At 68.5% G+C, this 15,690-nt stretch overlaps 2 protein-coding genes across 3 annotated transcripts; one reads left to right on the top strand and one right to left on the bottom strand.

Annotated features, from left to right (window-relative positions):
- Positions 1-228: 228 nt before the first annotated feature.
- Positions 229-3,773, top strand: TNFRSF25 (TNF receptor superfamily member 25). Its single transcript, XM_059487593.1, has 6 exons — positions 229-283; positions 1,790-1,985; positions 2,087-2,197; positions 2,273-2,425; positions 2,515-2,599; positions 2,704-3,773. Exons 1-6 carry the CDS (start codon positions 254-256, stop codon positions 3,449-3,451), a joined length of 1,323 nt encoding a protein of 440 aa, XP_059343576.1. The 5' UTR covers positions 229-253; the 3' UTR covers positions 3,452-3,773.
- Positions 3,774-4,041: 268 nt separating this feature from the next.
- Positions 4,042-15,537, bottom strand: ESPN (espin). 2 transcript variants are annotated; one of them, XM_059487372.1, is made up of 15 exons: positions 15,244-15,537; positions 14,263-14,456; positions 11,878-12,064; positions 11,609-11,791; positions 11,395-11,526; positions 11,137-11,311; positions 10,742-11,046; positions 9,059-9,220; positions 8,807-8,981; positions 8,493-8,519; positions 7,182-7,327; positions 6,812-7,093; positions 4,753-4,832; positions 4,660-4,671; positions 4,042-4,565 (listed from the first exon to the last, which is right to left on the bottom strand). In XM_059487372.1, the coding sequence occupies exons 1-15, from the start codon at positions 15,535-15,537 to the stop codon at positions 4,418-4,420; spliced, it is 2,502 nt and encodes an 833-aa protein (XP_059343355.1). In that variant the 3' UTR covers positions 4,042-4,417. The 2 variants fall into 2 exon arrangements, with proteins under 2 accessions (XP_059343355.1, XP_059343356.1); XM_059487373.1 differs by lacking the exon at positions 8,493-8,519.
- Positions 15,538-15,690: the final 153 nt, after the last annotated feature.

Below are 15,690 nucleotides of genomic sequence, written 5' to 3'. Positions count from 1 at the left end.
CGCCCAGCGCTCCCGTCATGTGCTTTCGTACCCCCTGGACTCATTTCCAAAAAAGCATTTCCTCCCTCTGCGGTTGGGTGTAAAAGCCTGTCTGGGGAGGGCTGGCGCTCACTCGCCGCGCGTCGCGTGCTGCTGACGGCAGCCGTGGGGTGCCGGGGCACCCTGCCCGGGCACGGAGCTGCCCCGACACCCCCCTGCACCTGCGCCGCTCCCCGCAGCGCCCCGGCATGACCCAGCCGCATCGGCCACAAGGATGAAGTGTTGCTGCCCTGGGGTGGCTTGGGTGAGTGCGGTGGCCTGGGGGGTCCCATGGAGCGCTGGCACCAATTGTGGGGTGTCCCACGGCTGTGGCCGTAGCGGGTCTGGAGGAGGGAGGGAGGAAGATGGATTAACCCCAGTGCCAAGCGTGCCAAAACCGCTTCCCCCTCTGGCTAACAGCCGGGGCTGGGCTGTGCCGCACCAAAACATTGGCGGTGTGGCCTGACCGCGGGGCCACCGGCCGTGAAATCGCGGCCACAGAGCGGATGCGGCCGCGGGAAGGGTGGGGTCAGTCCTGGGGCTACAGCAGGGCAGTGCCTGGGGAGCGGCTGTGCCCACAGACCGCGGGCAGCTGCCCTCGGGGCTCGGGTGCCAACCCCGGCACCGACAGCTGCGTTACGGGGGAGAGGCGCTGGCACGGCACCAGCGGAGGGCTGTCCCCAGCGCGGTGCCAGTCCCGTGCCCACCGGGCACCTGCTGGCCGCGCTGGGCACGGGCAGTGCCCGTCGGCGGGCGGGGTGCGCGGGCAGGGCCCCGCTGGGGACGGTCGTGCCTCAGCGGTGACTCAGATGTGCCGCTGCCAGCCGGGGCTGAGGCAGCGCCCGGATCTGCCGGCAGCGCTCCGCCAGCGGGGCGGCCCAGCGCGGTTTCCAGTCTGCCGGTGGCGGAGGGTTTAGTAGAAAATGATTCAACTGCCGTAATCGGGGCCATCACGGCTGGGAAATCCAGCCCCCAGCGAGGAATCCCCTGGCTCCCTGCCCACGCTGGCAGTGCCACGGCCCTCTCAGCCCCCGGCCCGGCCTGTGGAAGGGGTGTCAGCGTGGGCACCGCTCGCTGCACCCACCGGGGCTTCCAGGGGAGCAGGGCTGCCCTGCGCACGGCACCTGGCACCCCGCGGGGGAGCCGTGACCTACTTTGGGACGCGCGTAACGGGGCGCGATAGCATCGGGGAGAGCGTGAGCCAGGCACGGCTTCCTTTCGGGGAGGAAATCACCTCCTCTGTGAGGGAGATAAACCCCAGGAAAGTCAAAGCTGGCAGCGTTAACCCCTACGCGCCCGGCTACCGACAGCTCCCTGAGCCGGCGATCTCTGGCACCACCGTGTGCCTGACTCACTGGTCCCCATCCCTGGGGACATGGCAGGGTCCAGCCGAGCATCTCGGTGACGCTCCCCACAGTGCCAGCATGGAAGCACCATTTGCAGAGCACACGGGGGCACCTTGGCACCCCCCTGGGCACAGGCTGTGGCACAGTGGCCCCCGGCAGGAAATTGCTTGCTCGTGTACTGCGGAGAAAGCAGAGCACAGGGGCTGCCGCGGGGCATTCCCAGCCCTAGGGCAGCGCACCCACGCGGCTCTGGGGCGGAGGGCCGCGGCTTCAGCCGCTCAGCCTTGTGCAGGCACCGCTGTCCACACAGTTCCAGGTATGGCTCTGGCTCTGATAGCCCAGCATGAGCTGGTGTGTGAGGGCTGTCCCCACAGGCTCCTGGAGCAACCCGTCTGCCTGCAGCCCTGCTCTCTCCCTGCTTGCAGGTGACCTTGGCAGCGCTGTGGCTGGCAGCCAGCGAATCGCAGCCCCCAGGGTGGCCGGACCACGCCGTGCTGCGAGGGCAGCGGGTCCTGGTGCAGCCACTCCTCCGCCTGAGGAGACACACGGACAGACGGCAGTGCCCTGACGGCATGAACTGGGTGGAGACTGCTCGTCAGTGCTGCCCTCAGTGTCCCGCAGGTGAGCGCTGCCCGGTCCCTGCGGCATGGCACAGCACACCCTGGCACAGCAGGTGCCTTGCTCAGGTGGCCGTGCTCCCTGTCACCCCACTGTCCCTGCAGGGACATTCCTGAGAGAGGCCTGCGTGTGTGATCCCTGTCCTGCCGGCACCTTCCGCACCCGGCCCAACACCCTCAGCGAGTGCGAGGCCTGCTACGAGTGTGACCAACACGGTGAGCTGGCACCACAACACCCCGTGCTGTGCCATGCAGTGCTGTGCCATGCTGCTCACTGCCTGCTCTCTGCAGCTTTCCAGAGTGTGCTGAGCAACTGCTCGGCCACCAGCAACATCGCCTGTGGCTGTGAGCCCGGCCGATTCCGTGATTGCGTTGACACGCTGTGCACCGAGTTCTCTTGCAAGAAGTGCCAGACCTGCACTGGACGCCTCATCCAGCGACCCTGTGAGTGCTGCCAGCTGCCCCACGGCACAGCCTGCCAGCTGTGCCACCTCTGGCTGTGCCACCCTGCCTCATTCCCACCCTTTCCCCAGGCTCAGAGTTGCAGGACGCACTTTGTGACAGCAGCTGCAAGCCTGACTTCTACAAAGAGGGTGATGAATGCCGGCCATGTCACATGTAAGCATTGACCCTCCAGCCAGGGATGCATGTGGGGCTGTGGTATGGCATAGCATGGCACAGCATGGCACAGCATGGCACCCATGGGTCCCATCTCCTTGCAGGCGCGCCGTGGACACGTGTGGCAATGAGTGCCAGCAAGTGTGCGGCAGCAACAACAACAAAGGTATGGGGACCATGGGGCCAGGGTTGGTGGTGTGCAGTCACCATGCTGGCCAGCTGATGGGAATGCTCCTGCTCCTCCTTTCAGGCTCAGGTCTGGAGTACATCCTACTGGGACTCACCGGGCCTCTCTTCCTGGGTGCCCTGGCCATCTACCACAAGAGGAAGAGGCTCTGGCATGGGGGTGGTCCCCACCCCATGGCACAGGCCACCACCTCAATGCCCGGGGCTGCAGCCACACCATGGTACCAGTTCAACGCCTGGAGGTGGCACAACCCGTGCTGGACCCACCCATACTCCCCACAAGAGACAGGGCGAGGCACTGGCGCAGCAAAGAAGAGCTTCCAACAGGAGGCGTTGCTGCGTGAGCCACCCAGTGAGGAAGGAAAGCCCTCCTCATCCCCAGAGCCCCGCGGTGCCTTGCTGCAGGGCAGCCAGCTCTACGCCGTCATCGACGTGGTGCCAGTGCGGCGCTGGAAGGAGTTCATGAGGATGCTGGAGCTGCGGGAGGCAGAGATTGAGCTGGTAGAGCTGGAGGTGGTGCACATCCGTGACCAGCAGTACGAGATGCTGAAGCGCTGGTGCCAGCAGACCAGTGCCACGCTGGACCAAGTCTTTGCCGCCCTGGAGCGCATGGAGCTGGCCGGCTGTGCTGAGGCACTGCGCCAGAGTCTGCCCGTGGGACCCTGACCCCAGCGCCAGCACCCTGGCACAGGGAGGGCCCGACACCTCCGCACCTCACTGGGCACCCAGCCACACCCCTAAGTATTGTTACTTATGCCGTGTAGACATTTTATGTCAGTTTTATGTCCCCTTCCCACCTGCCTGTTCCCCCTATTTATGTCCTCCTGCCTCCAGGGCCGGGGAGGACCCCATGCCCCAGCACATCGTCGGCTGCCCAGCCCCTCGCGGGACGAGCGGGCACCGAGCCCACCCGAACCCATGGGATAGTTCTCAAGGCTGCCCCTGCCGGGCGCTCCTTCCCCTCCCCAATAAAGTGGTGTGTTCTCCATCCGCCAGCCCTGGCCCTTCTTCACGGGGCCGTGTCAGCGGGCACCGGGGCACTGCTGGCCCCAGCACCGCCACCGGTGATGTGGCACCCACAGGTGACGGGGAATGTGGGTGCTGGCAGAGATGCAGGCAGTGTGTGTGTCGGGGTGCTTGTGGTGATATTGGTGAGGGGGCACCGCTGTGGGCGAGCGTGGCGTGGCTGGGGGGTGCTGTGGGGAGCCCCAGGAAGGCGCGGGGCACTGCTGGCGGGGTTTATCGTTTTAATCGCTGGAAAGGCAGGCGGTCTGGGCAGAGCTGAGCCTGAGGCTGGCCTTGAGCGGCTCTGGAGGGGCAGTGGTGAGGGTGAGCGCGCTGCGAGTGGTGCCAGCGGGGCGTGCGGTGAGCCCGGCCGAGCCGGGCGGGGCGCAGGGAGCCGCGCGTCCCACGCTCGCTTTGCATCGGGCAGCACGGGGCAGCGGTGGGCTGGCGGCAGCGGGGAGTGGGGGTACGGGGGGCTACGGGTGCCTGGGGCGGTGGGGAGGGGTTCTCTGGGTTGGGCTATGTGGCCATCCACGGCAGGAGGAGGGTGCCGAAGCATGTCGCGGTCCATGGGAGGACCTGCCAGTCTCCTCCTGCTGCGAAGAGCCAGGATGCGGTGTGGCGTGGCTAGTGCTTGGCTATGTCCCCCTTCTTGAGGATGATCTGTCGCTGCCAGGGCGCCAGCTTTGTCTCATCGTACCCGAGAGTCCTTAGCTTTTCCGACTGCTCCTTCTCCTTCTCCTCCTCCTCCCGCTTCAGCTTCTCCTGCTCTTTCCTGCTCAGCAGCACAGGGCACAGGGCGCCGCGGTCACCAGAGCCGCGGGGGCCGCCGTGCCCGCCCACCCAGGGAAGGGGCTCGCTGCACTCACCGTTTCTGCTCCCTGCGAAGGCAAAGGGAACACTGGGGTTAGTAGAGCCGCGAGAGCCACCAGCTGGTGCAGCATCCCCCGACCCTGGCTCACCTCTCCTCCTCCAGCTTCTTGCGCAGGATGTCCCTCCTCCAGGCCGGCATGCTGGCCAGGCGCGCCTCCTCTTCCTTCTCCTGCAACAGACAGCCGAGTTACCGGCACTGCCCGCCCTCACTGCCGGCACCGTGGGGCCGCAGCATCATCCTGGGGCGCGGCACCGCATCCCTCTGGCAGCGCCCTCCGCGGCACGGTACCGGTGGGGTTCACCGGCACACGGCTCGCCGACGGTGCCCACTTCGGTGCCCACCTTCCGCCGGCGCCGGGAGGAGGAAGGAGCGCGTGGCGTGGCCACAGCCCTTGCAGCACACCACAGCTTTATTGCACGACACGCGGGGGCCCACACTGCCCCGGCACCGCAAACGCCACACCAGAGGGGAGCGCAGCCCCGCCGCTGCGCCTCCCACACAACACACAGCCACGGCAAGCGGCACACACTGCAACCTCGGCCCGGGGTCGCAGAACAGCGCCCATCCTTCTGCCAAGCTCAGCTGCACCACGAGCCACCGAGGCAGGAGAGCGCACCCTGCACCAGCCCACAGCTGTCCCTGAGCTTGCTGCTGCCCCATGCCACACCACTGGCACGGCCTGCAGCATCTCGTTGGAATCAAGTGTCGAACATCTCTGCCTCCTTCTCCTTCCAGAAGGAGAAGCTGCGGTCAATGAAGCGGCAGAGGTCCTCCTCGCTGAACTCTCCCAGCTCCGGTACCGGCACTGCTGCCCCCTGCCCTTCCAGGGCCATGCTGGGGGGCTCTGCCAGGCTCTCTACCACTGCCACGGGGTCATCCCCAAAAAACTCCTGCACGAGGTCCTCAAAGCCGTCGAGCCAGTGGCGGTGGCCAGCCTCGATCTGCTCCAGCACGGTGCGGTGGAAGCGGCGGACGCGGTGCCAGCTGTGAGTGCCCAGGCGGTCAAACATCTCATAGCAGAGGAGGTGGCGGAAGCGCCGCTCCTCGGGGCTGAGGGGCATCTCCAGTAGCTGGAAGTAGCCCAGCATGAAGAGGTCGAGCGGGAGGCTGTCGTGAGGCATGGGAGAGCCGCCGACGTAGGGCAGGAAGTGTTGGGGCCAGTACAGCACCGTGGTGCGGCTCAGCCGCCGGATCTGACGCCCTGGGACCCGGCGGGCAACACTCCTCCAGCGGGCCAGCAGCCGCCCCGCTGCCGGTCGCCGCCTCCCCGGCCGCCGTGCCCGCTCCTCCCCGGGCACCGCCGAGAGCGCCCGTTTCTTCCAGTGCTCCAGGAAGAGGAAGACTGCGCGCTCCTTGCACCCCTTGGTGCGTTCATGTGTGCTGCTGGGCTCTGGCAGCGCTGCCCTGCTCCTCCGCAGCGCCCCATCCCCGTATTCCTCCTCCAGGATGGGCCGGCGGGCGCTACCAGGGGGCTGCACCCGCTTGCGCTTGGTGACCCTGGGGGCAGGCGCGGGGGCTCCCCCCGGCCCCTCGTAGTTGGCCTTGAGGCTGCGGACGGACACACCGCAGCCCAGGATCTCGCTGCGGGCGTCGTGCTGGGCACCGGGGCCGCCCCCCGCTCCCCCCGCCCCGGGGCTCTCCCGGCCCCTCGGGGTGGCCGGGGCTGCGGCCGCGCTCCTCGGCACCGGGGGGGACCGGCTGCCGCGGGCGGGCGCGTCCTGCTGGGCGAGGGCGAAGCGCCGGGGGGGTGCCGGGGGCGCGGAGAGCGGTGCGAGCGGCAGCAGCTCCTCCTGCGGCCCCCCTGGAAGCGGCTGCCCCGCCTCGTGCATCACCCGCAGGCTCCCCAGCTGCCTCTCCAGGTGCTGCATGTCCTCCTCCCGCATCGGCTGCCCGGCGGGTCCCGGTACGCCCCCGCGGCACAGGGGCGGCGAGCGGCTCCCAGGCTGCGGCGGGAGAGAGGGCAAAGGGGCTCTCGCTGCCGCCGTGTGTGGCATCCCCGGGGTGCGACACCCCTGCATGCAGGTAGGGTGGTGCCCAGCCCAGTCAGGAGCCGGGGGCAATGCCACGCACGCCGTCTCGCCAGGTCCTGAGCTGCTTGGGCCGTGCCCGCGCCGCGCTCGCCGCCGCAGCACGAGGGACCCCCCTACCTTGCGCCGCTGCTCCTCTTCCTCCTGCATGCGGAGCTGCAGCTTGCGAACCATCACCTGCCGCTTCCACTCGGGGATGGGCCGGCCGTGCTCGTCCTGGCTGGGCACCAGCGCCTCCACCTCCGCCGCTGCCCCAGCGCCTGCTGCCGGCACCGGTGAGCTCCCGTTGAGCACCGGCTCCGGAGAGCCCCCTGCCAAGCAGCGCGGCGGCCCGGCAGCCTCGGGGGTGGCCGGCGGGGTGGGCGTCCTGGTGGGTGACGGGGAGGACACTGGCGACTCTGCCTGTGGAAGGAGGGAGGGAGGGCGGTGGGCACTTGCCGTGCCGTGCCGTGCCGTGCTGCCGGCTCCCCTGGCCCCCATCACCACCTACGTTGGCCCCTGCCTGGCCGCTGCCGGAGAAAACAGTGGTGAAGCCTTTGCTCTGTGGCGTTGGCTTGAGGCTCTTCCCAGCTTTGATCTCGGCCAGCAGCTCCGAGTTGTCGCCGGTGGGGGACATCATGTTGAAGGACTTGGTGCCTGAAAGGAGGCAGAAGGGGCAGTAAGCACCCCGGCAGCACCATCTCCCTGCCCCTGTGAATCCCCCACCAGCTCGCAGGGTAGGGGGGTGAAGGGGTGGCTGGCTGGCTGCCCCCTCCACACCATCCAGGAGCCCCTGAAGCAGCATCCAGACACCCAGCTCAGCATCCACAGGAACAGCGCATCACCAAACTCCTGGGTCCATCAGACCCCAGTGGAGCAACCCCCCAGCACTCAACAGCCTGGCACCCCAGCTCCACAGATCTGTAAGAACAGCACTCCAACAGCAGCTTACAGGGTCCATGGCACCCTGCTGCAGCAGCACCCCGGCACCCCAACACTCAGCTGCAAGGGTCTCAGCCTGGCCCCAGCCCCGAATGCCACTCCATGCCCCCGAGGCACTGTGTCGCAACAGAAGCGTGCCTCTGGAGGGATGGCTCCGTGTCCGGTGGCAGCCTTGCCGCTGCAGGACAGCTCCTACACTCCCCTGGCATCTCCCGGCAGCGATGCACCGACAGCCTGAGCCACAGTCCCTGCCAGCCCAGTGCCCAGAGGGCTGCGTGGCACCTGCACCCCACAGTCATGCCACCCGCCTCGCGAGCACCCACCGTCCGTGCCAGCCATGCGTGACTCCCTAAAGTCCCATGGTACCGTGCCAAGGCAGAGCCCCCTCCCCGCGGCCGGCGCCCGCAGCTCGCCCCGCTCGGAGCCAGAGGGCTGCGGGTGCTGAGGGCCCAGCGGGACGCTCGCGCTGCCATCCAGCGCCGGCTGGGACCCCCCGGTGCCGGGAGCCGGCGCTAATAAAGCGGGCGCCGAGCAGCGGCCAAGCCCGCGGGCTGCGCTCAGCGCCGGGGGAGCGGCCGCGGCGCTCACGTGGCGGGGTCACGCCGGCCGGCTGAGCGCGAACAAAGGCGCTCTGTGTGTGCGGGGCCGCCGCTGCCCGGCCCTGCCAGCCCTGCCCTGGCGCCTCCGGCAGCCCCGCACCGCCGCTCGGCGTCCCGCGTGGCACCGGCGACGCGCGGCAGCGAGGGCGGGCAGGTGGCAGCGCCCGGGTGTCACCATCGATGCCATCGATGCCCCGCGGGCGCGGCACGGGGCCTGTCCGGCTGTGCCCCCCGCCAGGGCACCCCCCGAGCAGGGAGGAGCGTGGGGCCGCGGTACTTACTCTTCATCTGCCTGAGCGCCTTTCCTCCTAGGGAGAGAAGCAGAGAGGCGGCGCGGGGCGCGCGGCAGAGGAAGGATTTGGCCACCGCGAGACAAGAGAGAAGAGAAGCGGCCAGCAGTGAGAGCAGGCAGGGGCGAGCGGGCGTGGGAGCCCCCGCGCCGACACCGGAGGAGAGAAGGACAGAGAGGCTGTCAGGAGCCGCGCGGCCCAAGCGCCGCGGGAGGAGACGAGCCAAGGAGGTCAATGCCACAGTGCAGCCAACGGGACGGTGCCCAGGATCGCTCCCCGTGCCCACCCGGCACCCTGCCACTTACTTCCCGTAGAGGACGAGGAGCGGCGGGGGCCGGCGGGAGTCTCGGCCAGCGGGGGCGGCGGTGGGGGCGTCGGGCAGGCGGTGTCGGGCAGCGGTGGGGGCGGCGGTGGAGGCGGCAGCTCGGCACCGGACTTGCTCTCCCCATTGCTCATGGTGTCCGTCGAGATGGGTGATGCCTGGAAGGGAGCATGGGCAGGCGTTGCTCGGTGCCCGTGCCGCTGAGCTGGGCACGGCCTCGCGGGGCAGGGCTCACCTCCTCGGTGTGCGCCATTCGCTGCGGGCCTGGCTGCTCGGCCACGACGTGCCCCAGGTGCTTGTAGTAGTCACCGGTGCTCGGCTGCTTGCCGAAATTCCTTGACCGCCTGCTGGAGTCGGCCCGGCGCAGGCCCTCGGGGCTGCTGTCACGCGATGCCAGCTGCAATGGGGAGCCCACCTCAGCCCCACCGTGCTCGGCTGTGACCGTGGCACAGGGCTGGAGTGGAGTAGGACCGTGCCAGTTTGCCTTGGGGCAGATGCAGAGCTGGGACGGACAACGGGTGCGTGCCCTGGGGTCTGTTCGGCAAACGGCTCTACCAGGGGCTGCGTGCCATGTTGGCAGCGTGCGGCATCAGTGCCTGGCACTGTGACCCCATAGCTGTGCCCAGGATCCTGTCCAAGCCTCCCCCGGGATAACCCCCTGGGAACAGGAGTGCCGAGCCCCAGCCCCGCGGATTACAGGAAGCTTATCCCGCGCGGGGCTGGGGCCCGCTTCCAAACCTCCCTCTGAACAGGGCTCTCAAGCAGCGCAGCCTCAGCTCACCCCGGCGCATTCCACAGCGGCTTTGCGAGCTGTGCTGCCGAGTGCTGCGCTGCAGGGGGCTGTGCCTGCTGCCTGGGCTCGGGGTGCCATCGTGGCATAGCCCCTGCTCCCCTTGCTTGGGGCCCCACTATTTGCATTTCCCCGATGCCACCTCCACCCATGGCATTTTCACGGCGAGCCCAGCTGCTCGCTGCCACCGCCACCAGCCCCAGCTAAGTCAACAAACGTCAGCTCAGTGCTTCCTACTGCAGCTGCCATGGGAATTGTGCCAAGCCTGGCTCCCACTCCGGCAGTCCCAGCCCCGGTCTGGCACAAGGGTCTGTGCCGCTGAGCCCCATTCCATGGGGCACCCACACCGCTGTGGCACCGCTCTGCCACACGCTCACACCTCCCCAAGGCAGTCCATTGCCCTGGTAAGCACTAAGGAGCCAAGGCCATGCACAAGGAGCACTGTGGGGTCCCAAACCCACCACGTGCCTGGCACACACTGCTCTGCTGAGACCCCCATCCCATGTGCCCTGTCCCCCAGAGCATTGGGCTCTGCCAGTGTCCTGACCATGCCCAGAATCCTGCCCCTGTTGAGGTGGCGAGAGCCACGGTAGGGGGTCAGGGCGACCCCAAACCTACTGCATCCTTATGCCCCCCCAGCCCGCCATGGAGGGCTGCACCCCTCTTACCTGTGCACGCCTGGCTGAGCCCTCTCAGCTCCTGGCAGCGCTGGCTGTGCCACCCGACACCTGTGGCGCGGGCGACACCGGAGCCGGCCGCTCGGGTTACCGCCTGCGCAGCTGCCCACGCCCAGCTCGGCATGGTGCCTGTGGTATCGCCGGGCCCATGGGCGCGGCTGCCATGGCGTGGTGCTGCCCGGTGCCCCAGCCAGTGCATGGCAGCAGTGCATGGCCCACCCAGTGCCATGGAGCCACCAGAGCCTCACTGAGCCCAGCTTGCTGCATCCTCACTGCTGGCTGAGCCCCAGCCCTCCCAGCGCATGTGGCCTCCGGCTGGGACTGTCCCCTCCCGGTGCAGGCAACAACCGCTCAGATGGATGGGTGCCCTGTGGCATGTCCCTCCCGGGTGGTGTGTCCCTCTTGCTGTGTTTGGGGCGTGGTGCAGGGGACACGGTGCATGGGGCCGTACCTCTCGGCGCAGCGCCTGGCTCTCCACATGCCGCAGGTTGTTCTTGGCCCGCACGTAGATGTCAGCGGTGTGGGGGGCAGCGGGGGGCGCAGGTGCAGGGTAGCCAGGGGGTGGCGGGGGTGGCCGGGTGCTGGGGGGTGGGGGTGGCGGTGGGGGGAAGGCAGGGGGTGGTGGCGGCGGGGGACCCTCGCCTGCTGGGCCCCGGCCCCGCGGCCGCATCTCAGGGTCCAGCATGTCCATGTACGCCTGCATGTCCGCCAGCGCCGGCTCAGGCACCCCTGCGCAGGGCAGGGGGTCAGGGGGGGCTGGACCCGCGCCCCCCGCCCCGCGCCCCCTGGCCCCGCACTCACGGGCGGCGGGGGCCCCTGGGGGGCCGCCCCTCTTCTCCCCGGTGCTGGACTGGCTGGAGTGGCAGGAGTCGTAGTTGGAGAGGGTGCTGGCAGGGGAGCCCACCTCGAAGCGCGCCTGGGGCACCGACGCCGTGGTGTTGGGCGAGGACATGCCCGAGTCGGGCTGGCGGCATTCCCCATCCGCCGAGGGGTCTCGTGACAGCACGCGGTGCTCCACGCTCTGCTGGCACAGCCCAGGGGTCAGGGCAGGGCTGGGGAGGCCCCGGTGCTCCCCGTGTGCTCCCCACGCCCTCATCCCTGTACCATGTTCTCCACGGTGCGCAGGTACTGGGCGCAGTGGCTGTGGCCGTTGTAGTCGGCGAGGTCGGCCGCTGTGTAGCCATCCTGGTCACGGATGCTGAGGTCGGCACCGTTCACCACCAGGATCTGGCAGCACTGGGGAGAGTGGGGGCGCACGGCAGGGCTGGAAGGAAGGCCCTCTCCTTGCCCTGACACCCTGTTGGCCACCAGCACCCACCTCCAGCTCGCCATTCTCGGCGGCATCGTGCAGCGGCGTGCCGCCCCAGCCGTCGGCGGTGATCTCCCCGCCGTGCAGCAGCAGCCAGCTCAGCACCTTGGCGTGGCCACGGCTGGCGGCAAAGTGCATGGCTGTGGCCCCCTCAGCATCCCGCTCCGACAGGCTCACCGTCGTGAAGCTCATCTGTGTGTGGGCAGGCGGGCTGAGCACTGGGGCCCTGTGCCACCTCACTTTGCCACCATGGCCTGCCGTGCCCGGACAGCGCTTACCAGCCACACGATGACAGTGTTGTGGCCCATCTGGGCAGCAGCGTGCAGTGGGGTCATGCCGTCGTAAGCCCGAGCGTGGGGGTCAGCCCCACAGTCCTGCACCAGGTACTGGATGATCTCCAGGTGGCCTTCCTGGCAGGCGAGGTACAGCGGGGTGGCCCCCGTCTTGGTCTGGGCACTCAGCGTGCTGCAAGTGGGGCACAGCGCCCGTCACCTGTGGCCACTGCTGCTGCCAAGGGTGGGACAAGGGGCGGGCAGGACACAGGGACATGGGGGCTTGTAGGACACAAGGAAAATGGGCAGGTGCAGGGGAAACAGCTGTGGGCAGGCAGGGCAGTGCCAGGGCTGGGAGCTGTCTACCCCATGGCTTCCCATGGGTCCCGGTGCTGCTGCGGTGGCTGCAGCTGCAGCGGGAGGTCACTAAGTTAATCAGCCTGCTTAGGCTAAGCTCCTTCCTCCGGCTGTTTTTGGACACTGCAATTTAGTCGTATTTTAAAGTAAGCTGCTTACACAGCACCGGCCGTGGAGCCGGCGGGGAAAGGCCAACCTGCGCCATGATGCCCAGCTGCTGGGTGCTGGTGTCCCCTCGCTGCCCCAAAAGGCCTTGGCATCCTTGTGTCTCTCATCCTGAATTGTGTATCCCAAATTGTACAACCCAAATCCTGAATCCCACATCTTTTACCCCACAGACCCATAATCTGCATCCCACATTCCCACATCCTGCCTCCCGACCCTACAGGAAGCTGTTTTATTAAGTGCTCCATAAAAAAAAAAAACAACCCTGTTGAATATTTAAAAAAGGAAGAGCAATAAATACTCTGCTCTGTTATCGCAACGATCGCAGGCCCTAAATAATTGATCCCTGTAACTGTGAGACGGGCTGTGGCCAGCACTCCCTTCCCGCTGTCCCTTGCGTGCCGTGCCACCGAGTGCCTGCCCCGTGCCCAGCAGTGCCAGGCTGGCACAGCCCTGTGGGCTCCCCGAGCTGGGGATGGGGCTTGGGGCAGCTGCAGATTGGGGTGCTGGAGTCAGCAGGAGCTCAGGCACAGGGGCAGTCCCTGATTCCCATGTCTCAGTAATTGGGAAGGGGTTAAGCCACTCGGGCACTGCCACTAAACTGCTTTGGCAGATGGCTGAGCCCCCATGCTGGGCCACCGGCTGCCGGGGGCGATGCGAAGGTGGGCCGGGAGCATCCCGCAGCGGCACCGCGGATTGGATTTCGCAGCTGTAACGGAGCCTCCGGGCAGGCGCGGGGCTGGGAGCAGGGCCAGCCCTAAATAATTCAGGGGGAAGGCGGTGACAGCAGCGGAACAACCCCGGCAAGCGGCGTGAAAGGCAATGCGAGCGCCGTGCCACACCTGGGCTGGCACGGTGGGCGTCGAGCAGGAGCAGTGACCGGTTTGGGGCCGGGCTTGGGCTGCAGGGGTTAATCCCAGAAGTGCTCAGGGCTAAGCTGGCACACCTGGGGCAAGGAGATAAAGAACTGGGGCTGGGACAGCTCTGGCCAGTGAGTGCCAAGGGATTCAGGGATCTCTGTGGCTCTGCCTTGAGGAGAAGATGCAGAGCTCTGGTGTTGTGGCACCCAGAGACAGAGGGGTGCCGAGTGCTGGTTCACATTCCGCTGCCTCAGGACTCCCTGGATGTGGGAGAGCTGTGCAATCCCTCCCATCCACAACCCTGGAGCCTTCCAGGGACAATGTGGAGCAACAGCGCATCCCCCCGGCTCCGCTTTGGCTGGGTCTCTGGGTTATTTCTAGTGGCCTCTGCCCACCACAGGAAATCGGATTAGCGGCCACCTAATCACCTGCTGCGGCCTCGTGGCCAGGCTCGGCATCGCGGGCCCTGTGGGCTGCTGTGCCACGTAACGGGGGCACCAGCCCGGCCCCGGGCACCGCTCAGGAGGAAAAAAGGGGATGCTGCCGCCACGGAGCCGTCCGGGAGAGGCTGCCGTGCGCAGCAATGCCCACGGACCTGGGCAAGCGGAAAGGTCGTCTCCGGCGCGGGGAGCAGCCTCTCCTCGGCGGTCAGCCTAATCCATTTACATAACAGCGGGCGGACAAAGGCGGCTGTGTTATCGCCCCGCGCCAGGAGCCGACTCAGCGGCCAGTGACAATATTTCTGCCAGCGCTCGCCCCTCTCCTCCTCTCCCTTTCTTTCTGGGCCATAAAGAAGGTGCAGCTGCCTGCCCGGCCTGATAACGCGGCCGCGTTGCCCTTGGAGCTGGGGGACCAGGGTGGCTGCAGCATTCGTCCCCAGTGCTGGCACCTTGCCCGGTGGCTGGAGGGAGGGTTGGGGGCACAGCCGGCACCCCGTTCTCCCACTAACCCCGCTCCTGCTGGTGACTGCCAACCTTCCGGCAGACCCTGTCTCGCTGCCAGCAGTTACCTGGGGCAGTGTCCCAAGAGGAGTCGCAGGGAAGGGAAATCCCCTTTCACCGCGGCGTAGTGGACGGGCAGCGCTCCCGTGTTGGTGGCTGCCGTGGGGTCGCTGCCTCCGAAGCGGAGGAGCCACTCGATCACCTCATGGTGACCGAAGCGGGCTGCCAGGTGCAGGATGGTGGCACCAGAGTTGTCTGTGTCCTGCAGGAGGAAGTGGGACGGCTGTCAGTGCCAGGCACCAGCCCTTCCGGCAAGGGGGTTGGGGACCGCAGGGGCATCCCCCAGCCCGGAGCTGGTGCCAGGCGGGTGGGGCGGACAGGGTGGAGTTCCGTCCGTACGGAGCGGAGCCGGAGCAAGAGCACAGAGCATCGGAGCGACCGTGGGACCGGCGTGTCTGCCTCCGTCAGGGGCCTGCGTCCGCACACAGTGAGTGCAGCACAATGCCCTCCTTGTTCGGATCCCCTAACCGCGAACTCGCCGCCGAGCCCCGCCGTGCCTCCGGCCCGTCTGCCCTCCGCGCTCGGTGGGGCGCGGGTAGCGCTGGCCCCTGGCCAGGAGGTCGCCGATGCGTGCTGACCCCTTCCTTCCCGATTAATCTCCTCTCCCAGCCCCGCCGCCTCCTCTTCCTTCGGCCGTCACATGTCTTTAACTCTCGGCCGGCCCCGGGGCAAGCCGCTTACCGCCGCGGTCCCGCCGTTGTGTAACCGCGGAGGGCGCGGCAGCCCCGGGCAATATGTGCTGCCCTCGCGGCTGAGCCCCTCCGGGATGCCGGGGACTCTCCGGGTCCGTGGGATGCCGGCCGCTATGCCCGGAGGAGCCCTGCCCGTGCCGGCTGGGACGGACCCCGGCTGGCCGTCGGCAGGGTGGAAAGCACCACGCGTGACCGTGTCCCCGCGGCCACCGCCACCCACACGGGACCGCGGAACGCCTCCCCGGCCGCCCGCGCCACCGAGGGCCCCTCCGCCGCCCCCCGCGCCCCCGCTCGCACCTGCACGCCGCAGCCCCCCTGCGTGAGCAGCCACTGGAGACAGGCGAGGTTGCCGGTGGCGGCGGCGTCGTGGGCCGGTGTGGCCCCGTTCCGCGCCCTCGCGTCCCCGCGGAGCGCGGCCTCGGCCGCCAGGTACCGGAGGCAGGCGAGGCGGCCGGCGCGGGCGGCGTGGTGCGCGGGGGACGCGCCCAGGGCGTCCCGCAGCCCCGGCCGCAGCAGCCCGGCCGCCCGCAGCCCCCGCAGCGCCTCCACGTCTCCCTGTCGCGCCGCCTGCAGCGCCCGCTCCAGCGCCATCCTGGCGGCGGCCCCGGCCCCAGCGGCCCCGGTGGCGGCCCCGGCCCCGGCGGCCCCGGCCGCCGCTTGGCACTGTGCGGCGCTCCCGCCCCGCCGCCCCCCGGCCCCGCCGGCTCCTCCTCTCCCTCCCCCGGGGCCGCCCCTCCGCCCGCC

The sequence above is a fragment of the Ammospiza nelsoni genome, chromosome 22, assembly GCF_027579445.1.
Source record: "Ammospiza nelsoni isolate bAmmNel1 chromosome 22, bAmmNel1.pri, whole genome shotgun sequence".
Lineage (NCBI taxonomy): Eukaryota > Metazoa > Chordata > Aves > Passeriformes > Passerellidae > Ammospiza > Ammospiza nelsoni.
This window is presented reverse-complemented; position numbering and strand designations above follow the sequence as displayed.